Source organism: Copadichromis virginalis, linkage group LG13 (genome assembly GCF_057382275.1).
Source record: "Copadichromis virginalis isolate Kocher_CV1m ecotype Utaka linkage group LG13, C_Virginalis_male_GT1.1, whole genome shotgun sequence".
Classification (NCBI taxonomy): Eukaryota; Metazoa; Chordata; class Actinopteri; order Cichliformes; family Cichlidae; genus Copadichromis; species Copadichromis virginalis.
Genome location: NC_140630.1, coordinates 11,466,796 through 11,493,977, shown reverse-complemented (window position 1 = coordinate 11,493,977; position 27,182 = coordinate 11,466,796). Strand labels below are relative to the sequence as shown.

Here is a 27,182-nt window from a genome sequence, read left to right as displayed (position 1 = left end):
ATATAAAGAGGGAGCGAGGAATACGTAGAGAGTCGGAGGGAGAATTGCATACCCAACTCGCTTTACTTTTAGCTGGCATTTCTCAGTTTGAGCTCAGAATAAAGTCGAGGTCCACGCGCCAACTGTTTTACATACAGTACATGCTTTGAATCTCAAAACCAGACACATCATAAGCAAGGCCCTCATTAAATGGTGAAATCATGCTGTTTAAACTTCGTCCTTGGCAGCGAGCGCACATCAGCACATGTAAAGAGGAGGAAAAAAGGAAAACACATCATAATTAATACAACAAACCCTTAGATGTAATCAGACGCCGTTTTCATAGTCTTCTCTTTAAACTTGCTACAAATGCATTAAAAGATCAGAGCTCACTTTCCTGAAATGGAAATCCAAATTATGTTATTTCAGTTGCATTTGAGTAATAATCTTTTATGAAGTTCTCCAGAGTTTAACAAAGCAACAGATGGTTGATTGATTTACCAGACTTACCCATGCTTTGTTGGCTGGATCACTAAAATATCCATTTGACTCACCTCCAAAAAAACCCTATCTGAGCCTGAACGAAGACTATTTCTGCGTATTCCACCTCATCTTCTAGCCTTGGAGTCTTACCTTTAACACCATAATAGTGAAGCTTTACAGTCTGGCTGAGAGATAAGACCGCTAACCACTGAAATTCAGTCGGTCTGCCTTTACCTCGAATGACTCATAATCTATTTTAAACAGAGAAATGCTAATATTGCTGGTTTAGCTCAGCACCCACTTGTTTTCCTGCCTCACTCTCATGCGGAATTCATGTTTCACTTCAAGGTTTGTATGAATTAAACATCTTAGAGCTCAAGTGCTCATCTGAGACCAGCCGGCCTCATATTCAGTTTTCTGTCAAGATAAGCACAAGATGTCTTTACATTTTAGAGGCTCAAGATATTCTTATCTTTGCTGGAAGGTGGAAATGAACAATTTCTCTGTTTAATCTAGAGATCAACATGTTGTTTAGTGTTCTACTTACAGCTAATCAGTGATTCATTTGTGAAACTATGAAAAAGTCACAGAATCCCAGCGTGCAAGGTGAAATCCAATGAACTGGGGTTTTTTTCTCCCTGCTGATGTATTTAGTAAAATGAAAAGAAAAAGAAAGTGTTCACATTTCAAGAGTTGGAGCCAGATAATTTCATCCATCGGTCCATTTTCTTAAACACCTATCCCAGCTGTCATAGGGTGAACATCAGTGTACACCCTGGACAGAGAACCAGTCTATCACAGGGCTGATGCAGCCAATTTAGAATCACCAGTTAACCTAATATGCATATTTTTGGCCTGTGGGAGGAAGCCAGAGTACCCAAATAATACAATTTTTGAATTTTTAAAATGATTGTTTGTGAAACTACCCACTGATTATTGCTGTCCCTAAACTTAATGTTCCAGCTGTAGTATGCACTCTTTTTATTCCTAATTTGCATTGCTCAGTCATTTTAAAAGCTACGAGAGCACTAGCATTTGAATTGCAGAAAACAGCTACCAAGTGTGGCTGCAGTTTATTCCAGTGAGTTGTCGTCCTTCTATTTTTGTTTTGGGATTTTTTTTTTTGTTGACTTTTCTGTACAGTTGCTGCCATTTAAGTTGCATGGCTGCAGTAGAGATTGTAGAAAGATAATTTTGAGATTGTGATAGTGGATGTAGGAGGAATAAAACAAGAGTAGAAGTAGTTACACTGTATGTTGTGAATGCCCTTGATCTCCAAGATTAACTGTTAAGTGTGAGTGTGTGCCTCTGTGTGAAATTTTTTTGTGTGTGCTTCAGTGCTCGGGCATCAGCATGTGATTGTGAACATCAGTTCCAATTTGTCTCCTTCTTCCAGCCTTGTTGTCTAATTGCCATGCCATCGGTGTGTCATTGAGGCTGCATTGTGTTCCTGTTTTGTCATCCTTATCTCAGTGATAATTGCCCCTGCCAAATAGAGGGGAATTAAGAAAAGAAATTGCTAATGACAAGACATCTAAGAAAAGGCATGTTCTCTCATTTCCTTTATGTGTCCTGTTCCCTCCCAGTCCCGTGTGCTATTGTAATAATTACAGTCGATGCATAACAAGCTAGTTAAATAGACCGTCTTTCTGTTTCTACAGTCAGAAAGCACAATACGCCAGCGTGCTCAGTTCAAACAGAAAAACCTACCCAGCTCCCTTTGTTATTCCACCCGTGCATTGACAACGGTCACAGAGAGGAGGGAAGGAAAAAATCAATGCTGTCAAATGCGGAGATAGGAAAATGTCATTTTGACAAATGCAAGGCTTTGTGTACGCACAGATTGAATTTTGATGGATTTCTCCCCAGGCGAGGCCTCCTTTTCTTATTTATAGGCCTTCATATAAAAATGTTAAACAATGATGTTACAGAAAGCAAATACAAATGTCATTGGCACAAAAGTCTCCCAATGAACTCGTGGTTCTTTGTTTGTGGGAAATATTTTCTTTCAAAGACAGACAGCCATTTGAAGCCTTTCTGAAAGCTTACACGGCTATTTTTAGGAAAATGTTACACAAGACTTTTATTTTGATATGGGCTGTCATGGGGTATTTGCATGGGAAAATCAATGCAAAGGAATTTGCATTAGTTCAAACAGAAGTTTGAGCATATTGCCAAGTGTTTGATGCTTTTAATGGTGTTTCATTCATACCTGCAGGCGGCAGCTGAGGGTTAACACATCTCTTTGTCAGGATAAAGCATATGCTGTATTCTATCACATAGTCATGATTGTATAAGTGCTCAGTATTCATTTGCATCCTTTTAGCTGAAGTGCAGAATTGTTTTGTGTGAAATTATGATGAAAAGCTGTTTTCACTTTTCCAGGCAAAGAATATGTAATTACTACTCTCTTCAGTGTGTCTCATTAGTTTATAGTTTAATCCGTGCATTCGCTCATTTATATGTGCATTATATGGTTTAAAGCTAAACATGTATTTGCCCGTACTGATGCTTTCTGTAGGCTTTTAGACTTTACCTAAAATAAAATGTCATCAGCTTTTAAACATGTTGATTTGTCAGTGCTAACAATCCATTTATGTAATAAATACAATTATAGCGCCCAGAACTACTTTTAATCTAAACAAATGACTTCAGCGTGTAAACATACCTTTTAGTCATAACACTTGTTTTGTTATGGCAGCTTTTAAATAAAAGTTTGATATTCATCGCCTTCTCTCTTGTGTAATGACTGCACATGACGTTATGTGTTTCAGCTCAGGTCCTTTCCCAGAGTTCCTAACTCCCTTGTTTGTCTTCTGTCTCTCCCACAGTCAACCTTTGGACTATGTTTCAAGCTGCTCAGAAACTCGGAGGATATGAGTTGGTAAGTATTCACACATGTGGCAATATAGTCCTGCTTTTCCATGAAGTTCCCTCCCCACCCTCTTTCTGTTTCTCCTCCAAAAATCCACACTTGCTCTTTTTTTTTTTTCTTCTAAATTGTCTCTTCCACTAATGCTGTCCTCCAACCTGTCTTCCTTCTTTCCTCCCTGCCTTTTATTTCTCTGCCCTCCTTTTACCCCTTGAGCTCAGTCACTGTTTTCCCAAGAAGAAAGTTTCGCTCAGAGCCACTTTTAGCAGAAATGATGCTGTTGTTTCAAAACCCCCTTGGAGTGGAAAACACATGTTCCTCTGTTCTAAACTGGTCAAAAGGAAATTGGTTAAATCACTCATTTTTTCCCATTTGGAGATGAAGTGAAATGCACATACATACCCACGTGTGAGCAAGTACTATATGCGAGTTCACACACAGCCAGAGTGAGTCAGAAATGAGGGTGTATGAGGCATTTAACTTGGCAGCCTTACCTGCCTTTTATTCACTCACTATTCATGTGCGACGTATTTTCAAAGTGAAGTCAATGTTTGATATTAAGTCTTCAAGTCGATTGCTTATGCCTGTTTCTAAATATGCTAGCTGTGTCGTCCAAACAGACAACTAAACTAGGCCGTAAACAGGATACAGCTCATATAATTGGGGCTCATATCCTTTTAAAACGCTCATATCTGCAGCTGATTATCTCACGTTTCATGTTGTGGCTTTGTTGGCTCTGTGGCAGCCGTCATTCTTTTGTGTTTTGTGTTGTAGCTCGTCCTTTATTCCCATCTGTTGTGGAATAAGGAGTCGTAGCAGGAACAACTGACTGCATGATGTTAACAGAGCTTATTATGTTAGAGAATTGAGTGTTGAGGATTCAATAACTGGAACATGATGACTCATCAGCTCCCCAAGACCTTGAAATGATGTCAACTACTTATGTCTTTTATTATTTTTTGGTGTTTTTCTTTCTCTTGGTCTTATTTTTATCTCTTTTTTGTCTCTATTTCTTTTGTCTTTTTGTCTGATCACTCTGTATTCTCACCCATCGCTCCAGATCACAGTCCGCAGACAGTGGAAACATGTATATGATGAATTGGGCGGCAACCCCAGCAGCACAAGTGCCGCCACATGTACACGGAGACACTACGAGAGGTGAGTTATTATGTCGGGTAGTTATATATGACACATTGTTATGCATGCACATGTGAACAGTCTGCATCGCCTGAAGTGGGTAAACTCCTTCACAGCTACATCAAATGTACTTTCACAATGCTTTATTTGTAACATCAGGACACAGCAGGACACATATTGATCTTATTTACGGAAAGTCAATGTACACATGAAGAGCAACAGTGGGATGCCGACTGTTTTAGCATGTAGCTGTAATTGTATTTAGAAATGTCTTCCTTATCCTATGGACCTAAATCAATTCATAATGACATGAGATTTGGTTATTTTCCTTGCCTCAATTGATCAGTTGTGTGGCACAGTAAAACCAATTGTGCTGTAATCTGTTCCAATTCCGCTCTACAAACAAACCAAAGAGGATTAAGGAGTTCAAAATAACAGCAAAGTTTTTAATTATTAGCTGACCTATATGAATACGCATGCAGTCTCTCCATTTTCCACTATATATGCATTACAAGCACAGAAAGCTGCGGGATAAAATGAAAACACCAGTTTAATATATTCATTTAATCGTTCAGCCTGATACTGCAGCATTTTCAACCTCCACATTATAATCACTTAGATGGTATTACAAAACCTAAGCAAGCATATGGATATGATCCTAAGGGAGCTGTGTGGTTATTAATGCAGGGCTGCTAGCACACACTCACAAACACACACAAACACACACAAACACACACACACATGCAAACATACACACACAGCCCAAGGTTAAACAAATGCCAAATACGATCTTCCCAGCAAGAGATAACCAGTCGCTCATGAAGCAGGTCATTCCTCCGGGCCTGTGACCCTCTCCACATCCCTCTGGCTGCTGCAGGTTTATGCATCAGCACAGTTCAGGCACACACACACACACCTATCCGTAATATAGCAATATGCCAGCAGTGCCATATGAGGGAGCCAGGCACCTTCATATTGTGTCAAGATTGCATGCTGTAAGCGAATTCACGAGCACAAGCATTGGCGGCCAGGGCAGTTTTTCCAGGAAATTTGCAACACCATATTTGTGAGAGTATATTATTTTAGGTGTTGAATTTGTTGACAAGCTGACAATGCGCCTCTAAATGTTCAGCTGCAAGTGCCTCCAGTGTTTATGCTGCATTCCCAGTTGTTTCTCCGAACTTCAAATAAGAACCTGCTGCAAACTGGATGCTCTTATTTCTACTAATAATAGACGTGACTATCAATTCATGGCTTCAAATATGATACTGGGGAAAAAAGAAGTCTTTGCTTTTTGTTGTTGTTGTTGCAAAACTCAGAATCCAAGACGTGTTTCATCCTTATTTTGTGGAGTGCAGCAATTACTTTGAAGTAAAACGCTATATTGTTCATTTGTCTGTAAGGCATAAAATAGGGGTGTAGGACGAATTTGTGGGAAGCGCTGAGGTGTGACTGCTGCTGCGCTGGCCTTTCCCTCTCCAGCCACCGAGAAGCAGCTGAGAGAAAATAATGCTGAATCAATACAAAGCAATAATATCCACACACTGCAGTGAATATCAGTCTGACAGAGAGAAGGTGTAAGAAGGAGGGGTTGGGGGTGACTGTGTGCGTGCGTGTGTGTGTGCGTGTGTGTGTGTGTGTGTGTGTGTGTGTGTGTGTGTGTGTGTGTGTGTGTGAGAGAGAGAGAGAGAGAGATATCAGCTGAAGCTGAGCAAGTTTCCAATCAGGGGAATAATTTTAGCTGAGCCTTGGTGTTTGGACTGCTTGGAGGGCAATTAGCTTCATTGTATTAACTCAGCAAACACGGCCATTCTCTCTGCATGATGAATGAGGCTGTTTGTGGGCTCGCTGAAGTATGTGTTTGTTCCCCAGAGGCGTCTTTGTTTCCACCTTTAATCATTAGTCAACGTGCTACAGAAATATATTTCACAGGGAAGAATGTACAGTGAACAAACTGGAACAACACCTATGTTTTCCTCATCTCTCAGAAGGATCACTTTGATTTGTCTCAGTGGGCCAAAGTAGAGTAGAGCAGGAAATAAGTCTCCAGCTAGTAGGAAAAAAGGAAACAATATTTCAGGACATAATTGCTTTCAATTAAGTGGATATTCTTGGCTGTCTTGGTGTTATTTGGGTTAAAGACTGTGAATATCCACAAGCATTCAGTGCTCGTTTTAAATTATACACATTATCCCTTTACAGCCCTAATGGTAAAATCATATGAAATGGTTTCCTCGGAGATGTTATTGTGAAAGATGGAGCCAGGGGCATAATCACTATATTTATGCTGTCCAGGAGCGGGCGGTAATCACTGGTAGAAATAGAGTTACATAGCTGGAATTGAACAGGAGATAACCTCAGCTAATTGTCATTTTCAAAGTTACTGTTGTTTAGGCACAGAGCGCCCTTCATTAGTGCGCAGGGAAAAATCAATGTAGAAATGTCCAAGCCAAGGTCTGCCGCTGCAGCTACGGGGAAGCTTTAATGATATTTATTTAAACCGTTTCCCGAGATTAGCTGTCAGGGCCCAGCGCTCTGAATTAAAAATGAGGTCATGAAAAAGATGGCATCAATAACCTTGAAATAGACTGCCTTTTGCTTCTGTGCTGTGCCATTTTCTCCCTCCTCTCTCTCTCTTTCACTCTCCCTCTCCCCGTCTCTCTCTCTTCCACTCCCTGCCTTGCACTTCATGCTGTTTCTTTCATTATACAGGTCAGCGCCTTTTAACAGCTCCTACATATTTAATCTTCCAGGTTTCCTACGTGATCTCTTGTAACAGAAACATCACATTCCACCATCTCTGCTCATTTCTGCCTGTTACGGATTTTTAATACCTCACCATGCCTTGGCACTCTAATGTAATTGCACCACGGGGTTGGTATTGGTGTGGGGGGGGGGGGGGGGGGGTGTTTGGAGGGGGAGGTGGGGGGTATCCATGGCAACAGCGAAGCAATTTAGAATAATTTGCTATTTAAAAACTCTGAGGTTTTGGGTAATAGCAGAAAACGCAGATGAGGGGTTTTTGGATTAAATCATTTTGTCTATAAAGTAATGGATGTTTGCCAGATGTACTGTACGCAGAGCCTGTGAAATATTCTCTGGCTCAGATCATGCAGATATGTGTTTCTTTTAAGACAGATGCACGACTGTTCCAATTTTAGTCGACTAGATGTTTTATTGATTCAGCCTTTATTCATTCCTCCTGGTATCGATGTTCTTTTGCATTCACTAAAGCTGCTTTCCAGATATAAAAATACATTATTAGGAAACCTTGAGTCAGTCCTTGCTCTGAGAATTACCGTATAATACCACGGGTTTCAAATTTGGGCAAGAGAGAAAGAGACAGGATTGTTTTGTAAATTTTATTCTGAACTCGTCAGCGTCTCGCTCCGCATTGTCCTTGCTGTGTTGCAATACATCAGATGTAGCGCATTATATTTTTACACTGAAACACAGATTTAAGTTGGTCTGTTGTCCTGCAGCAGAGGGTATCATTAGATTGCAGTAAGAAGTGGTGTGGAAAGAGTATCACCTTGTAAACCTGAAAGAAGCAGGATGAGACGTTGATAGAATTTAATAAAGAAGTAAAAATGGTTGACTATTTTAGTTTTTAAAAAAAAGAAAGAAAGTAAAAAAACAGGAGAGAGATAGGACAGTTGCAATATGATAACATAGTATTTACTCTCAGCATTCCTTAAGACTATAATAATGTCTCAACATGTTGTCTGTATCAGAAGGATGGCCAAAGTCTTTGTATATCCATGAACACTTCCACAGAATGTGGACTTGAGCTAGAGTGGGAAGGCAGCCAAAGAGCTGCATGTTCTTTACACTAAAATAGCAGGCAGCTATTTTAACATCTGAGAGCGAGATGGTTTCCCCAAGACAAATGCTTTATTGAGCATTCAGTGATAAAAATCTCTTCTTCTTTCTTTTTTGCAGCCATCTAACAAATCACAATATCGGATCATTTCTTTATGTGTCAAATTTAATCAAAAGGTCTGAGGGTTTTTTTCCCCCAGTGGCAGTGAGAAATCACAAATTATGGCACTGATGTGTGACAGGCAATCGACTGTATGAGAATCTATTCAAGTCTACTGAAATTAATAAGTGCTTCAGTGTTGCAAATTAAATTAATGATATTCTTGCTGAGATTTCAGTCCACTTCAGGGCAGCAAGAGGGAACATATTGTGGATATTACGGCGTATTAATACTTTAGTGACTGAAAGACTTGAGTGGTCCTTTATGCAGAATAGTACACATTTATTTTAAACACTTACATGTAGCACTCTTGGCTCACACCTTGTATGGTGAACATTTACTGCAAGCTGCAGCAGCAGCTAATGAGAGCAAACCCCGGGGGAACAGTAGAGGTCATTTTAAATCTGGTATTTTCAGACTTGACAAAGGACTTAAGTTTTTCATACATTCCTGCGCTGCCCTCCTGTTTTAACTGCATGAATGAGGGTCACCTCAAGTGGTTTGGCTTCGAGACAAAAGAGAGGCTTTGAGGCATAAATCCAAAGCAAAGGGACCAGCTACAATGTCTGTTTATCCCTCTGCCGGCATCTTGGCTCTTTCTCTACAGCAGTTATTGTTTTCTCATCGCTGTGATGGTGCTTAATCATTCCACTTACATATGATAAAGATTTGATTTTATCCTTTTCTATTTTATTCTCTTTTCCTCACAGCCTTGTAAAAGTACGTTATTTTTCTTTCCTCCAAATCTTTCTACAGCCCCAGGGGCTTGTCCACCAGCCTTTTTTTTTTTCTTTTAACGCATGAAGCAGCTCTTGTGATCTTAACACAACACCAGCAAAAATTAATTTCAAGACGGATGAGAGGGAAATTGTTGAAATGGAACAGCCTGTGGGCTTTTTCCACTTATTTGGTGACTTAGGCATTTCTTGGATTTGAGCACAGTGCTTGTTCCTGTAACACAAGACTCGGACAACAGCAGCACATTGCTGGTAAAGTCACCTTGTTTTTGCCAAGTTGTCTTTTTTTTTTTGTTGTTTTCAGTAGAAGTGCTTTGTGTGTAAGCCATTATTTCAAAGGCACAGACCTGCTTAGTTGACAGTTTTGTTCTGTTGAATCACAGTGTTGTTGATCCCAGATTCCAAAATCAGTCACATATAATCCATCGTGTATATGAAGAAATATTTTTTTCTGATTAATTACATGAGATAGTTTCTGTCTATCAATATAAATATTTCATCTTCACTGCGTATTTGGATTCCTTGTTAAGGAACATGGAAAACGGCCGCTTAAACAAAAGCCAGGTGATAAATTGGCATGAGAGGAAGTTAAGTATTTATTGACCTCATAAAAATGTTGCCTCTCCTGCCTTGATGAAATTCCTTGTTGGAGTCTTCCAGTGCAGAATACGCCCCCAAGTGGCTCAAATTAATAACTACATCTGGCTTTCTCTCAACTATTTCAGTGGCTGCCAAGCTTAGCCCCTCCCCTGCTTTGAAGGAAATTGCTACTTATAGCAGTATTGTATTATAAGTGCTTATTATATCATACTACACAATCATGATTAAGTTATAGGTGCAGTGTTTGAAATTGCTTTCACACACAGGGGTCTATTAGGATTTTATTTTTAATTTTTACTTGCTTTGCCTTGTTTGTTTGTTTGTTTTTTACAGGACTCCTGCAGTTTTAATACTTGTTTCCTGGCAGTCAAAGATACTGTAATGGGTGTATAAAATGTACAATCATATTTTGATAGACTGAAATTTTTGGTCAGTAGTTAAGTGTTACAAAACAAGTCTTTCTAACAATGAATAGAACTTCCTGAGGCTGATTTTTTTTTTTTTTTTTGGTTTCCCGGACCAACATAACATCTTAAGCTTTCCATGTGTAACTATTTTCAGCTCCAGTAATTTCCCTGGTTCAGCTCTTACATTAACCAGCAACACCACCATCCCCCTAGCCCTTATTGACATTCCATAAAGTTGACCCAGGCCCAGGCAGCCATCTCTTTCCCACAGATCCTGCTGATAGTCAACAGTAGACCCTTGTATATGCAGCAAACATGTCACTTTTCTAGCCCTTGATCTCTAATAGCCTCTAGATATTTTTACATGTCGGTATGTCGATAACAATTTTCAAGACCTTTTGTTTATAACAGTGGAAGATTTACCTCACCCTCCTTTTTTGTGCAATAAGGCCTAATTATAGAAAGACTGAGAAGCACTTCCCTGTTTAACAGGGGAAAATCCACAGCTTCTACTTTAAAGTTATGTTTTCTAGGATTTTTCATTCCTTTATTCAAAATCATTTTTCCTGTTCATTAACATGTCATTATGCCGCTCTTTCTATCCTTCTGTTTCTTTTTCCTTTTGGCCCTTTCCCTCCTCTCTTCTCTTTCACAACCTCTTTGCTCTCCATCTCTCCAATAAGTCACATTTAATAGTACATTTCCTTTCTTGGCCTGGGGCCTGGTGCCAGACCAGCTGTATGAAATGTAGTTTCACCGCTTTCCCTTCCAGCACTTTTGTTCAGAGGAAAAATAACAAAAAATCCCACAGAGCCTCTTGAACTCTCTGAGGCTTTTTTTTCTTCCTTTTGAAGAGGAGGCGAAACAGCTCTTGATTCATTGTTTGTTTTACCGCCATGTCCCTTAAAAGGAATAGTGCAACCGTCTCTTGTCGTTACACGAGAAGACCTTTTTTTTTCTTCTCATGACTTAGAAAGTCATGTTTCTGTCTGGCTTTCATGGATTTTTATTGTTTTAAAGAAACTGACAGAGGAGCTGGAAAGATTTTCAGAAGAACTTATTGAAGTTCTTAGTGTCGTAGTTTTTCAGTTGTCTTGGTTTCCTGTTCCACAGCGTTTCTTATTTCTGGTCTAGTGCCAATTTCCATTTTCTTTTCCTAGCAATAAAAGCCTAAAAGTTTCCCTCACTGGTTTCTTCATGCTATTATTTTACACATGGGTGTTGTTATGTTATCCAGATCCTAATGTTCCCATTAGTTATGACATCAGATATGGAAAAGTGACTTGCGGCGTATTCAGAGGAGGATTACCAGAAGTCAAAAATAGTCTAATGTTTATTCTACAGATTTTTCCTTGTTACTTAGTATGGACTTAATGAAGTTGAAGCATACGCAGCTATTCAGGATTTCATAACATGTAACAGCTAAAGCATGCTTATACCAGCTGAAATATTTCATTATTATAACCAATTTAAGGGCTTCTATCATTAATAACATTAGTATATTAAATTAGAGATTATGTGCGGTGAAGTTAAAGAATTTGATGTCATTTCTCCAAGATATTTTCCTTTTTTTTCATTCCAAATTACATTAACTTTAGAATCCCCTCACACACACACATACACAGACACACACATATTATTTTCTGTTAAGGTTAAAGTAATACCAAATGTGATCTGTCTCAGCAGGAGATAACTGGTTATTCAAATTCTCTCTGTCTCTCTCTCACACACACACACATGTTCTGGCACCCATTTGAGCCTGGATTTCCCCTAACCTAGTTTAATTACAATAGGATCGTTAATGCTTGCCAGGTATTAAAACAAGGAGGTTTTAAAGCAAGCTATTTGATACACTGCATGCCAGGGGCGAAGCTGCAGCTCAGTTGCCAAACAATGTGGTGTATTGTATTTTACGCTAAACAACCAAGGTGTTTTGCTTTTTAAAAGAAAAAAAAAAGCTTCCACCTTTTTCCTGTTTAGCAGGAAAAAAAGCTTTTTGTTTATGTGCAATGATCCACAATATATCAGTAACCAAGCCTTGCAAAGTTGACAGGACATAACTTGATCATATCTGCTTTGCCCACATTCTTCCTCAGGCTCCTCCTCCCTTACGAGAGGCATATTAAAGGAGAGCCCGACAAACCCCTCCCCTTGGCCAAACCCAGGAAGCAGGAGACCAGCCAGGAGAAGGCGTCAGGAGCCAAAGCCAAAGGACTAGGGGCCAAGAAATTAAAAAGCCTGAGCAATCCCAAGCTGGGGAGTAAAAAGGATAGAGGGGATACACTGAAAGGCCAAGAACAGTCACAGGTTAGTAGCAAACCTATCCAGCTGCTGGCTCATCAGGATTCCATCTCACTCTCAATTCAATTTAATTTTTATGTTGCTATGCTTTCTCATCAGTCCCTCATCCCCTGTGTTGAATTTGCCAAATAAGAAAGTATGAGTTTCTTTTCTTCTTTGAAAAACTGAAATAACTATCATTTTTCCAAATTGCAGGATGATACGGTGAAAGAAGAGGATCATGACCCTCCCTCAGCCATAAAACAGGAGGTACCTCTGCAAGATGAACCAATTGTAATAGAGGAGGAAGAGTTACACCTTACCCTGAAGAAAGAGGAGTCCCTGGCGGTGGAGCAGCCATTTTCATTCTGCCCCAAAGAGCCAGACTGCAGAGGCCCACATGCTGGTCTACCCCTTTGTACTGGTTCTGGTTCCCAGCCCGAATGGAGGCAAATCAGTGAGGCCCTGCAGTCAAAACTCACCTGTGAACAGCAAAATGAAGGTCATTTCATTCCTAAAAACCCTTACCTGTCTCATCGATGGGATATAGACAAACCTGTTGGACATGTAGCCTTGCCTGAGCCCTTCTCCAGGGTCAAAGACCCCATTGAAGGTCATGGTGGGAGAGTGGGGAAGGTGTTGCCGATGTGTAAACAGGCAGACAAACAGTGTATAGACTTAAGCACAGATTCCTTCCCAGAGAAAGAAGACTATGGGGTTATTAAGAAGGAGTCTACCCAGGGCTCCGGACAGACGGCTGCCTACTGCAAAGCAAGCCAGGGGGTCATGTCTCCTTTGGCCAAAAAGAAGCTCCTCTCTCAAGTGTGTGAGTCCAACCCTTTCTCCTTTACACCTCTTTCTCTTCAGCCTCCACCTCCCACAGCTACATCCTCAGTTCCTGTCATATCAGTGTCTGAAGGGGAAAAGGAGAAGAGAAAGAGTGAAGAGGAGGGACTAGGACAAAGGCACGGTATCCCAGAGGTAGCTCCTATATTCAGGCCATCAGTCATCCAGCATGCCCAGAGCAGCAAGCCTCACCAACAAGCCACAGGTGGCCCATCAGAGAGGAGCACTGCTGGGGAGCTTTCAGAGAGTTACAATTGCCGGACAAGCCATCATCCCCAGCCTCAAGTAAGCGCACCATGGCAGCCCTATCTCCCCCGAGCTCAGGATGCCTTGGAAAACTGTGGGGAGAAGCTACTCCAGGGCCCGGCTTCTCAGCCCCGGAATTACGCAAGTGACTGCTACTCTTCCCCTCACCTCCACAATCTGTATAGGCAAACTGAGAACTGTCTGAGTCAAGAGAGGATTCCTGGCTTTGTTAGTGCAGAGCGGCGAGAGCACTACACAAGGGACCGTGAAGGCAGCCAGGGTTTTGTTTGTGGCACCCTGGAGCAAGAGGGCTTGGCCTACAGATCTCACTTCAGTGACAGGACTCAAACACACGGCGAGAGCAGAGAGGCCGAAGATGAGCCAAGAGACTTCACAGTTTCTAAACAACGCTCTCAGAGGGTTTCCTCTTTCTCTAAGCCTCCCTTCTGTAGTCTCTCATATTCCATCATGCACCAGGGTTTGGATTCTCACCCTAAAGCATGCAGAGTTCCTCCTATGACAATCTCCCCCCCCAAGCAGAACCCAGCAGAGGCATCACAGTCATTTCCCAGCCCCAAAGCTTCAGGTGAATCCTCCCTCACCAGCCCCAATCGACCCAGTAAAAGAAGTCTAGCAGAGCCCGAGAGCGAAGATGTCCCTGAAAGGAAAGTTCGTGTGGTTACACCAATCCACCCTGCTGGCACAATCCGACGTAGCGATCCAGAAGAGCTGAAACCAGCTGAGCCGGCCCATGCTGTTCACCTCAACAACCATCTTCCTGAGGGACACCCTACAACCACTTTTCCCCCACCTCATGCCGCACCCCTCTATGCTGGCATATACCCGCCTGGCAGCCTGGTTTCACCAGGGGCCCAGGACGGGCTCCAACAGCATCCGGGTCTCCAGTACCTAAAAAGCCAGTCAGCAGTATCTCCTCTTGTTCCCCCTTTATTCCACTCCATGATGCTCCACAGGCAGCTTCTGGCCTCTAGTCCTAGCCCACACCACTTCTACAGGCACCCTGGTGGGGCAGCACTGTATGGGGACCTGTTGCACCATCTATACCCTCTCTCAACCCTCCCACCACCTCAGCTGTCCTCGGTACACCCCAGCACCAGACTGTGAGAAAGAGGAGACATTTATTTCCCACTCTCTTTCTTCATCCTCAGAAACTGTCTCAGCTTTTCTTTGTCTTTGTTTCTCTATCTCGGGGATTGTGGCTCAGTCAAAACAAAACACTGATTATGTAACTTTGGCTGATAACTGACTGATAAATGCATCAGTCAGGTGGACTGAAAATTCCATTTTCTTTATTTTTTTTTAAATTGTTTATGCCTTTGTTTATATACTTTGCACTGTTCTTTATTTGTATCACCACTTACTGTATCTTTTTTGTTGTTGTCGTCGTATTCTTATTTGCACAATGCTCATGTGTATGTGCTCACAAATCAGTTTGCCGCTCTCAGTAACCATGAGTCAGGTTGTTGCTCTGGATGTGTGAAATGTTGAGGGCAACAGAGAAAAGCCATTTGTTTACTACATCTGAGGGCTAAACTTTGTTGCTTAAGAACACTACAAGTAACATGACAACGTAAATCAAATTCTTTATATAACTAGAGGTGCGTTCACAATTGCAAACCATGTTCAGCAGCTGTTTAGCGCATAATTACTCTTTAGGCAGCCAGTGGTGTTGTATCTGTTTACATGTCTCCACGCTGAGCTCTGTTGCCTGTTTGTGCCACAGTAAATCCACATGGACTCTTTAGAATAGACATTAACACTCACTGTGGTGCTGCATAACACGAATAGTTTAATCATAACAAAACATTTAGAGGTGCTGTGTATGACAGATGTACTGTAGACTCACTTGTTCCTCAGTTCAGGTTTTTTCTTTTATTAATAATCATGTATTTCAGTTCAAATACAAAATAAGCAGTTTTCATGTTCAGTCTGTTGACAAATTACTTTTTTTTGTTAAGCATTGATTAAAAAGTCATTCAATTTTTTTTACTTTCTAAACTAAAAGTGATATGACCCCCTAAACCTTTTGTGATGAGTAGACTGTAGGGGCTTGTTTTTGTCTGCAGGACCAGCATAATGAAGCAGCTGTCTGCTGTGGAATGCTCACCACAAAAAAAAATCAGCATTTCATCTTTTTGTTCTTGACTTGAAAAGCTTTTTTGTTGGTGAACATATTCTTTTCTTCAGTACGCTGAAAAGACTCCCTGTATGATTTGATAGGAATGTTGTCACTTAGGATATTACTGCTTTGCAAATATCTGTGCCTTTCGCAGTGTTGGATTAGAGTTAGCACTACAGTTGTTAAGGTTTATCTTCTGTAGCAGGGTAGGAATGTCAATATTACTGTCACTCTTGTCTGAAACGAAGCGCACAGACACCCATGCAAAAACAGTATGGCACACTTGGCTATCAGACACCAGACTTAATGTGTGAGGCACAGAATGGGATGTTTTTAAAATGTAAACAGTTATGCTGTAAACCTAATGGTTAGTATCTGTGCTTAAATTATAAAGTGCCCCTATTGTGCTCATTTACAGGTTCATAACATATTTGGGGACCTATTTGAGTAAGTTTACACACTTTATTGATGAAAACCTTTTTTCTATACTCTTCCCAACCTCTGAAATGGTCCCCCTACTTATATAAACAGTGATATTGTTAGACAAAGTCGCTGTTATAATTCTAGCAGTTCTAAGCAATGGTTTAATAGCTTGAAAGTTACAGCTATTTTAAATTAGTCTCAGTGGGTTTGTGCTCTTTCTGTTGTCTGACAGCAGAAATAGAAAAATATGTAAATGTGAGCAGCTTTATCGGGAATTTTGCTGTAAAAATACAGTATGTGTAATTGCAGAGTGCAGACAGAAGCAAAGGATGATAATGTTAGCCACACTACCCGTGCTCTGTACCAACAGTAAACACAAGAATTTCCCAATTATTCTATGATATAGCTGTCAAAAATAAAAGTAATTTGGGTTCTGGTTTAGCTCACAAGCGGCCATATTCCACAGTGGCCCTGGGTTCAACTCCGAAGGCAAAAAAGTCCATCCCCCCAAAATACTTAAAAAAACTAACGAATAAAAGATGAATCTACTGGTATTCAGTTCTTTAGGTGTAACTGAGATATGCAGCATTTTAAAGAAGTTGCAGCTGGTTGACTCTGGATTTAATTCATGCCACTGCTCATTATTCTTTGTCTGAGTGTGCACCAAACTAGCTGCTAAGAAGGCAATATGTCACAGTGTTACATTATTATGTAGGCAAGTAAGTAAAGCCTGGACTAGCAAGGCAGTTCAGCAGCAGTGTTTTCTGTGTGAGAGAATAATTTTAAATATACAAAAGAAAAGCTATATAACAGATAAATAAATAAGGTGAAACACATAGGGGCACTTTAAGAAGTTTAAATTTTAAACACTTACGCTTTAACTTAAGTAAATCTGTTGACCTAGCTTAACTCTGTCAGCCAGTCGATTATACAAGAACCTGCGAGATTTACTGATCCTGACACAGGTCTGGTGTCTGTCACCCGCAGGGCGTGTGTGCTCTATGTGTTTTCAAGCAGTGATGAAAAGGTACCAGACTCCATAAAATATGCCTACCATGCTCCATAGCCTGAGGTGGAAAGACAACACCTGCGCCGGCTTTTACAACCACTATATAATTGCAATCCAGGATAGTCGAAATACACAGTGAACATGTCTGGTGTTTCAAAAGAAGAAAAAAAAATCTGTAAAACGTCTGTAAAGTTTTACCGAATACTTAGATAAAGACATTCATTTCTGATTAAGTACTGTACATTGCTGTGTGTAGGTAAAACTGGCATTAGTGCTGGCTCCTGTACAGAACATTCATACGGGATCAATTCATGGCAACCCCTCCTTCTCGTCTTATTTTGTGTAAATAGCACTGTAGATAGGACTGCGTGGTTGTTATCATATAAACTGTTATAATCTGTATATAGTATAAAAACAGTATAAAAGTTGGTTACACAATCTAGCCGTGTCCTTGTTTGCTCTGTTTCAAGGTCACCGTGATCACGTTAAATTCAAACACTACAATTTAAGAATTAGGATATTGTTTATTTGTTGTCGTTTCACTTTTTTTTTCCATGTCGTTTCCATTAATGTGCATCCTGAAAGTGTTTTTGATACAGCAGCCATCTGTTTACCAATCACCCAGCTGGCAGGCAAGACAAAAAAAATACACATTTTGTATTATATGACCTCCTGTATATTTAATTAAAGTATTTTACTATCTATATGTTTCTTCAGTGGTGTTCTTTAACTGAACTGCAGATAAATAGCAAGGGTTGGATAAACTGGTATTTAATGTCAGTGTGCTAACATCAAAGCAATGCTTTTTTTCCCCTCCCTCAGTAAATGCAGTGTGAATGGGGTTTTATTATTGTAATACCATTATCTGGCTATGAGATTCCATCCGCCTTAATCTTCACAACAGGCTACCTCTGGGCTCAATGCCAGAGAAGCCTCTTCAGTATTTGCTGCAGTAGAGAAATGTGCCAGTGCATGTATCTCTATGGGATGTGTACTAGGTGGCAATAAAAGCTATGCTTTGACTTTTATTGCCACCCCCTGGTAAACCTTTAACATGAAAAATATTCAGTAATACTTCCAAGCTCAGCAAAAATAAAGCAGCCTCACCAGGGTGGAATGTAGGCCGTTTTATTGCAGATCAGCAATCATAAAAAACACGGTGAGCTTCCAAGACAACAGAGTGAGAAGAAAATTGCACCTTTTGAGAAACATTAACTACTATATTTTTTTAACATTGCACTATACGCAAATTACACTGCAGTGGGACATGATTAATGAATAGCTATGTTGCAATACATAAAATTAAGTGCCAGTAAAAGTCTAAATAATGAACATGCTAAACAACAACCATTGAGATCAGAGGACAATACTAATGTAAAAAACTACAAAATATTTTGATCAAAAACAGTAAAACAAACAAACAAAAAAAAACAAACAACAACAACTACAAATTCAAGATGCTGTTTTTATTTATATAAACTGATTATAAATTCATAAAATGAAAGGAAATTTGGCTCCGTTATAAGATGATATCTTTTCATGCAATTAGTTTCATCAGGGCTACACAGTCAGTTGTCCAAAATAACACAGCTTTCAGAGTACCTGCTAGTGGTACTTCTATGCATTTCTCAAGCATACCTAGTGTACCTGAAAATGGCCAAGATGTTGGGGGGGGGGGGATGGATGTAGGATGTGCAATGTAATTATTTTGATAATCATGGGGTCTGAGACGTAACCACTGTTCTCATCAGCGAAAAGTGATGGTGTGCTGTTCTAGCCTCAAACCCTCTCTTATGTTTCCAAGTGTATACAGTACAAGATCAAAGTGACTAATGCATCAGTAATACACATCAAACAAAAAGCATTTGACACACTGCTAAAAATCAAGCTGCAGCGCTTTCTGTACTCTTCTCTCCCTTTTTCCCTTTCAAGGCTTAAACTAAACCCGTCTGTAATCCACCTCCTCCTAAATCTACATCTTCCCCTCTAAATTAAACAGTATGGAGGGTGAGATTTAAGAAAACAGGGACTGCAGCTTTCACTATAATGCTTCATCTAGATTGTGAAGGGAGCAAAGTCTAATGTTTTGCACACTGTGTGTAATTATGACGACCATTCTTCAACACAATATCACTAAGTGGCTGAGATATTTAGTGGCTGGCAGTACTGGATATGTTCAAAACACACACACAAGGGCATTCATTATTTCAGCTACTCAAAAGACTCATTCATTCAATAATGTTCATAGCATATATTGGCTGTAGTGTTAAATTATGTTGGACATACTGTGTAGCCACTGAAAACCAAGGTCACACTATTATTAAGACCTCAGGGAATGTCACATTAGTGCCTGCAATTGCTCTTAAAATTATGTTCCTTAAATTCAGCTATAGTGGTCATAAAGTCATCACAGTAAGTAGAATAAGTCAATAGTTCCAAAAGGAATGACTCGTCCTCAGTCGGCCAATGGATCAATTCCAATTTGGGCGCCTTTTCAAAAGCTCTTTCTTCAATCCATGTTCCAGTGGCAGAGCAAAGAAATAAGCCTTTCCATTTTAGTGCGATTGATGATGGTGGTAGTGGTGTATAAGCCAGCATTCAGCTTTTAATTTCATCTGTGGGTTAGCTGCACATGGAAGGTTTAGAAAGGGAAAGAGGAGCAGGAAATTTATACACATAGTCCTGATATTGCAAACTAAGGTGTAAACTCAAACGTGGCGTCATCACCTACCCACCCTTTATGGCAAACAACCGTTACACATTTTTGGAACTATGCTTATGTGTTTCATTGTTGAGTAAGATTTGTGCAGTCAGTATGAAGCTGGAGCTCGGGCTGAAGACTGTCCAAAGGTAAAAACTACCTACACTCACATCTAAAGCTAAAATATTAACTAACACTCGTTTTGCGCTGGCGTGACTTCTCTGAGCTGTGTCATGCCCATTCCAGTGAGTCACTGCTTCTGACATTACTCTCCTTTTAACCTTATTGTTTTATTTAAAATATTTGATTGAGAGAAATGTGCAGGTAAACACATTTATTACCTATCGAGAAAATTCGTCTTTGCATTTTCAGCTTTATAACCTTCTTAATCTAAACTAAATGTCCTGGCTCAAGCTCCTTCCTGTATATATGAGAGTAGTATTGAATTTTTCCCACCAAACTGTCAGCAAATCACATTTCCCAAATGATGAAGTATTCTATTAAGGACCACACCAACAGTCAAGCCCAAATATCATCACCGATCATGACGAATTATCATCACTCCTCAGTTAGTTCTATAGTGCTATATTTGATTTTAGCAGCGTTACCCAGCTCAGTTGATAAAGTGTGACAGGTATCTGTATTAGTAGTAAGGTTACCTCACTCTAGATCTGATCTAAGGTTGGGGTTACAACGCTTTAAGGTTCATCCTCTCTCTGAAAGACTTCCTCAGTTTGCTCCGTGGTGCGGGAACAGGACCAGGACCATCAGTGGCTCTCACAAAGCCATGATCAGCTGTGGCCTCAGGGGTTTGGGTGTGGTGGTTTTGGTAGTCCAGCTGTTGGAGGGGGGGCTGGTGCTGACCTTGTGGGTGTACATTGAGCACGCCCAGAGGAGCATTTTTTCGACTTGAGGCGGTGGCTCCTCCAGCATTATTCCGCTGGAGCTGCTGGATGATGGCAGAAAACTTGGCATCCAAAGATGGTCTGCCTGTTTTGGACCTTGTGATTGGACGTGAAGTGCTAGTGCTAGAATTCTCTTTCTCCTGGTATGAGGGAGGAGGGTGCTGATGAAGAGAAGCAGGGAGAGGAGGTCTGGCTGGGCAGGTGGGAGCAACATAAGGCTCTCTGTCAGGGGGAGGAGGTGGAGCGCGTCGCTTCTTGCTGCTGTTGGTAGTACAGCTGCTGTTGCTGGGATTGGGGCTCGAACAAGGGGTGGAGGTTTTGCTCTGGGACAGAATACCCTTCTGCACTACCACTGAATGGGAACCATCAAACAGACTGGACCAGTTAGGTGCCTCTTTCTCCTCTTCATGGCCAATAAGGAAGTGCCCATCTGTCTCCTCAATTTTATTGTGGATAATATCAGTGATGCTCTCAAACTTGCCTGGTGAATTTATACCTATAAGGGAAATAAATAAACACCAAAATCAAGTGTTTTCCCTGATGTACTATTAAAATATAATAAAGCATCACAAAGGCTCAGATTGCAGCATTATATTTTGCTTGAAAAAGCATCTTATTAACATGCATCACCACTGAAAATTAATGTATTATGTGTATTCTTTTTCAGTGAGTGTCTTATTTGCTGTGAGCACTCGCATTACACCTTCTTAAAATGAATATGTGTAAATATAAATCCTGTTAAATCCACATCATCAAACAGTCGGCAAAATATTAACCTCCGTCTAACTCGCTTCAGTGACTCTTTCCAATTAATCTACTCACTCAGGTCGTTGTAAACAGAGTCTGCTTGCTTAGAGAGAAAAAGTGATGGTTTCCGTGGAGACGCGACTTCGATCTTCATTAGCTGGTCACAGCAGTGCATCCACTGGCCTGGTCATAAACAAGGATAGGCATGAGATGATAAGACCTATACCATCTGTTCTTAAAATTTAGCTAAGTGTATGTGCAACCACTTTTCCTGCGCAGACTAGCCCACACACCCCAGTTTCTCTTTTATAATGGCAAACACACACGAAACCCTTTACATAAACACGTGTTTTCATATACAAATGCTTGTGGTGCATGGTCACATAACACTCACTCTGATCATAATGGTGCTGGTGGAGGGCTTCCACCCAGTCCTCCAGCGCTTCCCTGGTGTCTGTGGTGAAGACGATGGACTGTGATCCCTCTGGTGAAGGGTTAATGATGGACAGACTCCTAGATTTGTGGCCTGCTGATTCCTTCTCCAACACTCGGATCCGGGTGTCCTGCACAAAAAAAGCAAAAGTAACCTATTACAAGCTGAAAATCACTAACGGAATACAAATCACACCTCTGTGCGAGTTAGTGCATTAAAAATTACATCGCTGATATTGCAGAAGAAAATTAATTCCACAGCAAAATGCCAAAGCTCCAAGCCGTATCGCAGTGAGTAATTTGGTATCTTGTATTTTGGTTACTCTGCAAATGTTAGGGAAAAGGTGAACTGAGATTTAAATCAATAACAATGAATCTGATGTTTAACTTCTCTTTCCAGACAGCACAATTGAAACAGATAATGAAGTTTAACAGGGGTAACCACAAAGCCTCATCTTATGCAGAGTTTTAGAAAAGTTTGTTCTTCCAGTCTTGTGTTATAAAATGATGCAACAGAACAAGAAATTGCTAACATTAATGTTTATCAAGTAATTCAACATTTTTCTTAGTGTCTCTTACCTTATTAATGGGTACTTTGAGAATGGGTTGTATTTTAGCATCAATTTCTTCTAGAGTGAAGAAACAAGACAAAAAGCCGGCACTCAGCACGCAGTAAAGACTGCAGCAGCGGCTCATGCCTTCCACACTTTGCTGTAAATCAGCAAAATACAAATAAATACTAAGACACTAGAGAATCAATGATGGAGCTTATTGCTATCATTACAAAATAACAGTGAACACACCTTCTGGCTCAGGTAACCGGCCATCGTGGTCTGTGTCATACAGGCAGGCTGAGCCACTAACCGGCAGCAGAGGTTACCATAAAGTGGAAGCCAAGAGGACCACTCAGCTGTAAGGACGATGAAAAGCAACCAGAAAACTGTAATAAGTTACCTTGTACTATATGGAAAAAATAAAGTTAATTTAAAAATAATTCAGTTCTAAAAAGGACATATATGTTATTACAACTCATACATTCTCCTGTAACAAAAGCCCCAGTGTTTCCCCTCAGCCTCCTAGCAGATGCAACTACGGTATTATTTTGAAACTCCTCGGTGACAACATTCTCGATTTATTGTGCTCATAAGCGCTTCAGAAAACTTAGCCTCTGACCTCAACCTTGAGGTCAAACTCTTACATCGCCTCGTTCTCATATTATTGCACTCACAAACTTGGGCGTCCATGCCCTATCAGCCTTTTATAAATGAAGGGTAAAAACCCCATAATGTAAACTGTGCAAACTTGTACCAAAAGCTTGAGGTAAAATTCCTAAAATATATACAGAGAATCCCAGTGATTAGATGATCCCCTATGAGCAAGCACATGTCACATAGTGAGGAGGAAGAACTTCTTTTTAACAGGAAGACAACCAGGATCAAGGTGGGGCAGCAATGCAGGAGGGGCAGAAACCTGCCCAAGCCCTAACTTTCCATTTCATCACTCTTCATTTTGTTTAAATGGAGGTTTAGATTTAAGTGATGTTAAAAAATATCTATCATTACTATTCCAAAATGAAATCAGGAGTTAAAAAGCATAAGCATTTCATATCCCCAGATATAAAATGGTGTGTTTTGCTTCTTACCATCTTGGAGGACAATAAGGGAGTGAGACTGAAAGCTGCCTTCAGCCTCGGGCAGACACAGCGCTGTGTAGGCCAACAGGCTGTATTTGGCTCCACTGTTACAAGTACAAGACACATATGAACATTTTAGCAGTCTTCAAGTAGAGCACGCTGACTTTTCAGGAGAAATATTGCCAAGTTTAAATTTAGCAATAACAGTAAAGATAATGAAGACAATTCAACTTCTAAAATGTACACATAACCTATATTTTGTAAATTATATCCCAGTGAACAGGTGATACTTGAGATACTTTGAGCTGAGAAGTCCAAATTAATATTCTATTTTTTTTTTTTTGTTTTGTTTGTTTTTTTGTTGAAAAAACAAAAAACAAAAAAAACCAAATTAATATTCTAAATGGTTTAAACTATGCTTTTCCGCTCATTTTAATAAAATTCTTATTTTTATTATGACAAAAAAATAAATCATGATTACCTAAAAGCTAAACACGGGAACAGGGTTTGTTTTCAAAACCCTAACAAGCTCTGGCCCAACAGTCCTGCTTCCACTAACCAGTCATTGTAGAGTTATTGTAAAAAATCTTGAGCCAAGAGCCTATAAAGTATTTAATGACAGCACAATACATACGACGGTATTGGGTTGTGCTGTAGGAAGGTGTCAGGGTCTGGAGTGTCCAGCAGAGAGCAGAGCTTCCTCCCAGAGCTTTTTCCAAAGGAGTTGCGGAGCTTCTTAGCCAGTTTCTTTGGCGTGTTTACCAGTGTGAGCTCCTCCTCTAGGGCGCAGCTCCACAACTCCACCTTCAGCTCAAACTGAGGAACTGCTTCTTTACTAAGGGTGGGGATTTTAATAAGAACATAACCATTAAAACATATTAACAAACCAGGGCTGAAGTGACACAATATACATTATACATATACTAGATCAAAATTTCATTAAATACTTTTAAAATTTCCCTTATATATAAATCTATAAAATAGACATACATCCACCTAAAGGGTGGAGTGCAGCAGTTCAGAGAGTACTACTTTGCATATTACGTAAGCACAAAAACACTTACAAGATGGTAATTCCCTCAAAGCAGATGTCAGTGACTGATCTATCCACCACCACCATTTCAGTGTCAAACACTTCTGAGCCAATCTGCATCAGACAGAACACAGCCACCCTGCGAGAACCTAACAAATGTCATGGATGTACAGTATGCATTAGTACAGCCGGTATGTACAAAAATTACAGGAGGCAAAGCTGAACATGAGGCATGAAAGATAACAAAGAGCAAACTTACTCCCTCTGTTGTTAAAGTGGTCTGAGTCCCTCCACATCAAAGGTATGCGCAGCCCTACGTTTGCAGAAAGTTAATTAAAAAGAAAGGCTCTTAAAAATTAACTCAGGGAGCAAAATGTTGCAACTAAATGTAATCGTTGCATAGTTTTAGATGTGCGGTGCTGATTTATTCTGAATAAAAGATGAGCAATCTTACCTGACAAAGCAATTGTTCCATTACAGGGCAAACGGTCACCTGAAATTAGATCTGAAGGTCTGGAATAAAATTTGGAATTTACCATTACAATAGATTAAAATGTGTGTAATGTATTTAATTTAACAAAACAAATAAACTGTATGTACATTTACAAAAAAGGATGGAATCGCTGCATGATTAAGATTTTAGACACATCTAACAAGACTTCCTGGATTTTGTTATTTTAAAAATACATTTTAAAAACCTCTGTCCAAAACCCGCTCAGTTCTTTCATTAGTGACAGGACAATTGTTTCACCCTCCCCATCAAAGTTAACATATATCAATTGGATACACACACACACACACACACACACACACACACACAACAGTGATGTGGACTCAAACTGAGCCATAAGCATCAATCTCCCCACCTGCCGATTCCCCCCATCATGTCCTCTTCCTCTTTTTTCTTCTGCAGCTGAGAGAGATATGCCTTTATCCGGGCATTGCAGGTAAACATGTTCTTGGAAGCATTTAGTACCTGTTCTCTCTTACTGCAAGCGAGCAGCAGCTTGTAGGCTCCCTCTCGCATTCGCATCTCAAAGTCAAGTTTCTCCTGTATGTTAGTTGTCTTTGTGGACAAACAGACAAGAATGAACAAGTGTCAAAAAAAGAACAGACTGCCAACTTTTCTATGACGTTTTCTATTGTGTTAGTGCATCAGACAACAAAAGCTTGGACATGAGCGGCATCACAGCAAAGGTTTTCATTAGTTATGCAAACTTTTTTCATAGGAAATTGCTTTTTAGATTACCAGAATTTTCTTTCAGTCTTTTAGTCCACTTCACATTGTGTAGCTTATAAAGCACTCATTGGTTTACCCCCTCTGACTTCCTCAGAGTTTATAGCCCAATTAGACCTTTCAGGTCATCAGGTGCAGATCTTTTAACTGTTCCCAGAATTGGACAGAAGCGTGCTGAGGGTGCTTTCAGTTACTGTGGTGATGTTTTTGGAACAAGCAGCCTGCTGACCTGAGGACAATTGGAACTTGGTCTACATTCAAAAACAAACTTAAAACCTTTATTCTCATAGGCTTAAACTTAACAGCTCTTTGTGCGCGCACAACTGTTTGTGTATATGATAACTTGTATTTTGTTTCGTTGAAAAGTTTTATTTTATTGTTTTTATCGCCTTAAGACACAGCAGACCTACATTTTTTCCCATGTTTTTACCTTATATGGTATTTTTAAAGAAAAGCAGTTGTTAAACAAAATCCAAGGTCACTCTGGCACCAACAGAACTAACATTTTCTGGGTTTAATACAAAAGACAGATCTTAAACAGCATGGCGGTTGGGAAATCTTCTTGCCCAAGGGTGTCCAAACACATCTGATCACAAGTGGGCCATACCAGTCAATATTTCATGGTATTTTCTAGTTATTTTTTATTTTTAAATTACTGAATTTTTTGTTATTCTTTAATGCTACGTCCAGATGAACAGACTCAACCTTTTGGGTGTTATTCTTTTAGTTTACTTTCAGTTTTATTTTTTCAGTTTAGTGTTTATTGTTTATTTAGTTTTAGTCTTTTTATTTATTGTTTTAATGAGAGCATATGTCAGATGAAAGATTTGGGAAAAATCTGCTCATGTATTGCAATAAAAACTGATTCGGACCTCAAATAATAAACTTTTCATACATTTACATTCCTTTGTAGGAATGCTGGAATCTCAATATTAAGCATTTTTTGTGAAAAACTGATTTCCCTACAAGTTTTGGACCCTTTGGTGGACTTGCAATCATTTGACACATTAGCCCCACTAGTTAAGATGATACACTGGTGATGTTTCAAATTACTTGATAAGCTTGAAATCACAAACTCAAGACCAACCTTTCGGTGACGTAATGATGCATGCATGAAGGGGTTAGATGGTAATGCCAGCTGAATGAGATTAATAAGTTGTCTCGGGTAGCAGTTGTAATGGCAAAGATGGAGTTTGGAAATGTACGATTGGCATTTCGAAAAGCACAAAACAAGTGAAAACTGGCAGGCATGCAGCAGACATATTCTAACTAAATGAAGTTTGATGATGTCTGTTATAATCACATCTAATATAACACAAACATCATCATTCTCCATATCACAATCAACAATAT

General features: G+C 39.9%; 2 protein-coding genes across 8 annotated transcripts in view; one reads left to right on the top strand and one right to left on the bottom strand.

The window, feature by feature from the left end:
- Positions 1 to 17,845, top strand: part of arid5b (AT-rich interaction domain 5B) — a 77,725-nt gene extending 59,880 nt beyond the window's left edge. Inside the window, exons 7-10 of the mRNA XM_085477287.1 lie at positions 3,294 to 3,346; positions 4,395 to 4,492; positions 12,294 to 12,504; positions 12,694 to 17,845. Coding sequence (XP_085333413.1) covers positions 3,294 to 3,346; positions 4,395 to 4,492; positions 12,294 to 12,504; positions 12,694 to 14,694 — 2,363 coding nt within the window. The 3' untranslated portion in view covers positions 14,695 to 17,845. The remainder of the gene's footprint in view (positions 1 to 3,293; positions 3,347 to 4,394; positions 4,493 to 12,293; positions 12,505 to 12,693) is intronic.
- A 408-nt stretch (positions 17,846 to 18,253) lies between these two features.
- The window catches only part of rtkn2 (rhotekin 2), a 150,176-nt gene continuing 141,247 nt past the window's right edge, over positions 18,254 to 27,182 (bottom strand). For 5 of the 7 annotated variants that reach the window (XM_085477285.1, XM_085477283.1, XM_085477286.1 and 2 more), the window contains 11 exons: positions 25,459 to 25,658; positions 25,047 to 25,105; positions 24,852 to 24,905; positions 24,624 to 24,741; positions 24,194 to 24,394; positions 23,569 to 23,663; positions 22,730 to 22,836; positions 22,506 to 22,637; positions 21,889 to 22,057; positions 21,570 to 21,677; positions 18,254 to 21,243 (listed from right to left, as the gene is read on the bottom strand). In XM_085477285.1, coding sequence (XP_085333411.1) covers positions 20,531 to 21,243; positions 21,570 to 21,677; positions 21,889 to 22,057; positions 22,506 to 22,637; positions 22,730 to 22,836; positions 23,569 to 23,663; positions 24,194 to 24,394; positions 24,624 to 24,741; positions 24,852 to 24,905; positions 25,047 to 25,105; positions 25,459 to 25,625 — 1,923 coding nt within the window. In that variant the 5' untranslated portion in view covers positions 25,626 to 25,658 and the 3' untranslated portion in view covers positions 18,254 to 20,530. Of the gene's footprint in view, positions 21,244 to 21,569; positions 21,678 to 21,888; positions 22,058 to 22,505; positions 22,638 to 22,729; positions 22,837 to 23,568; positions 23,664 to 24,193; positions 24,395 to 24,623; positions 24,742 to 24,851; positions 24,906 to 25,046; positions 25,106 to 25,458; positions 25,659 to 25,841; positions 27,156 to 27,182 lie in introns of those variants that run through there. The other 2 variants (XM_085477281.1, XM_085477284.1) reach the window with 2 other exon arrangements.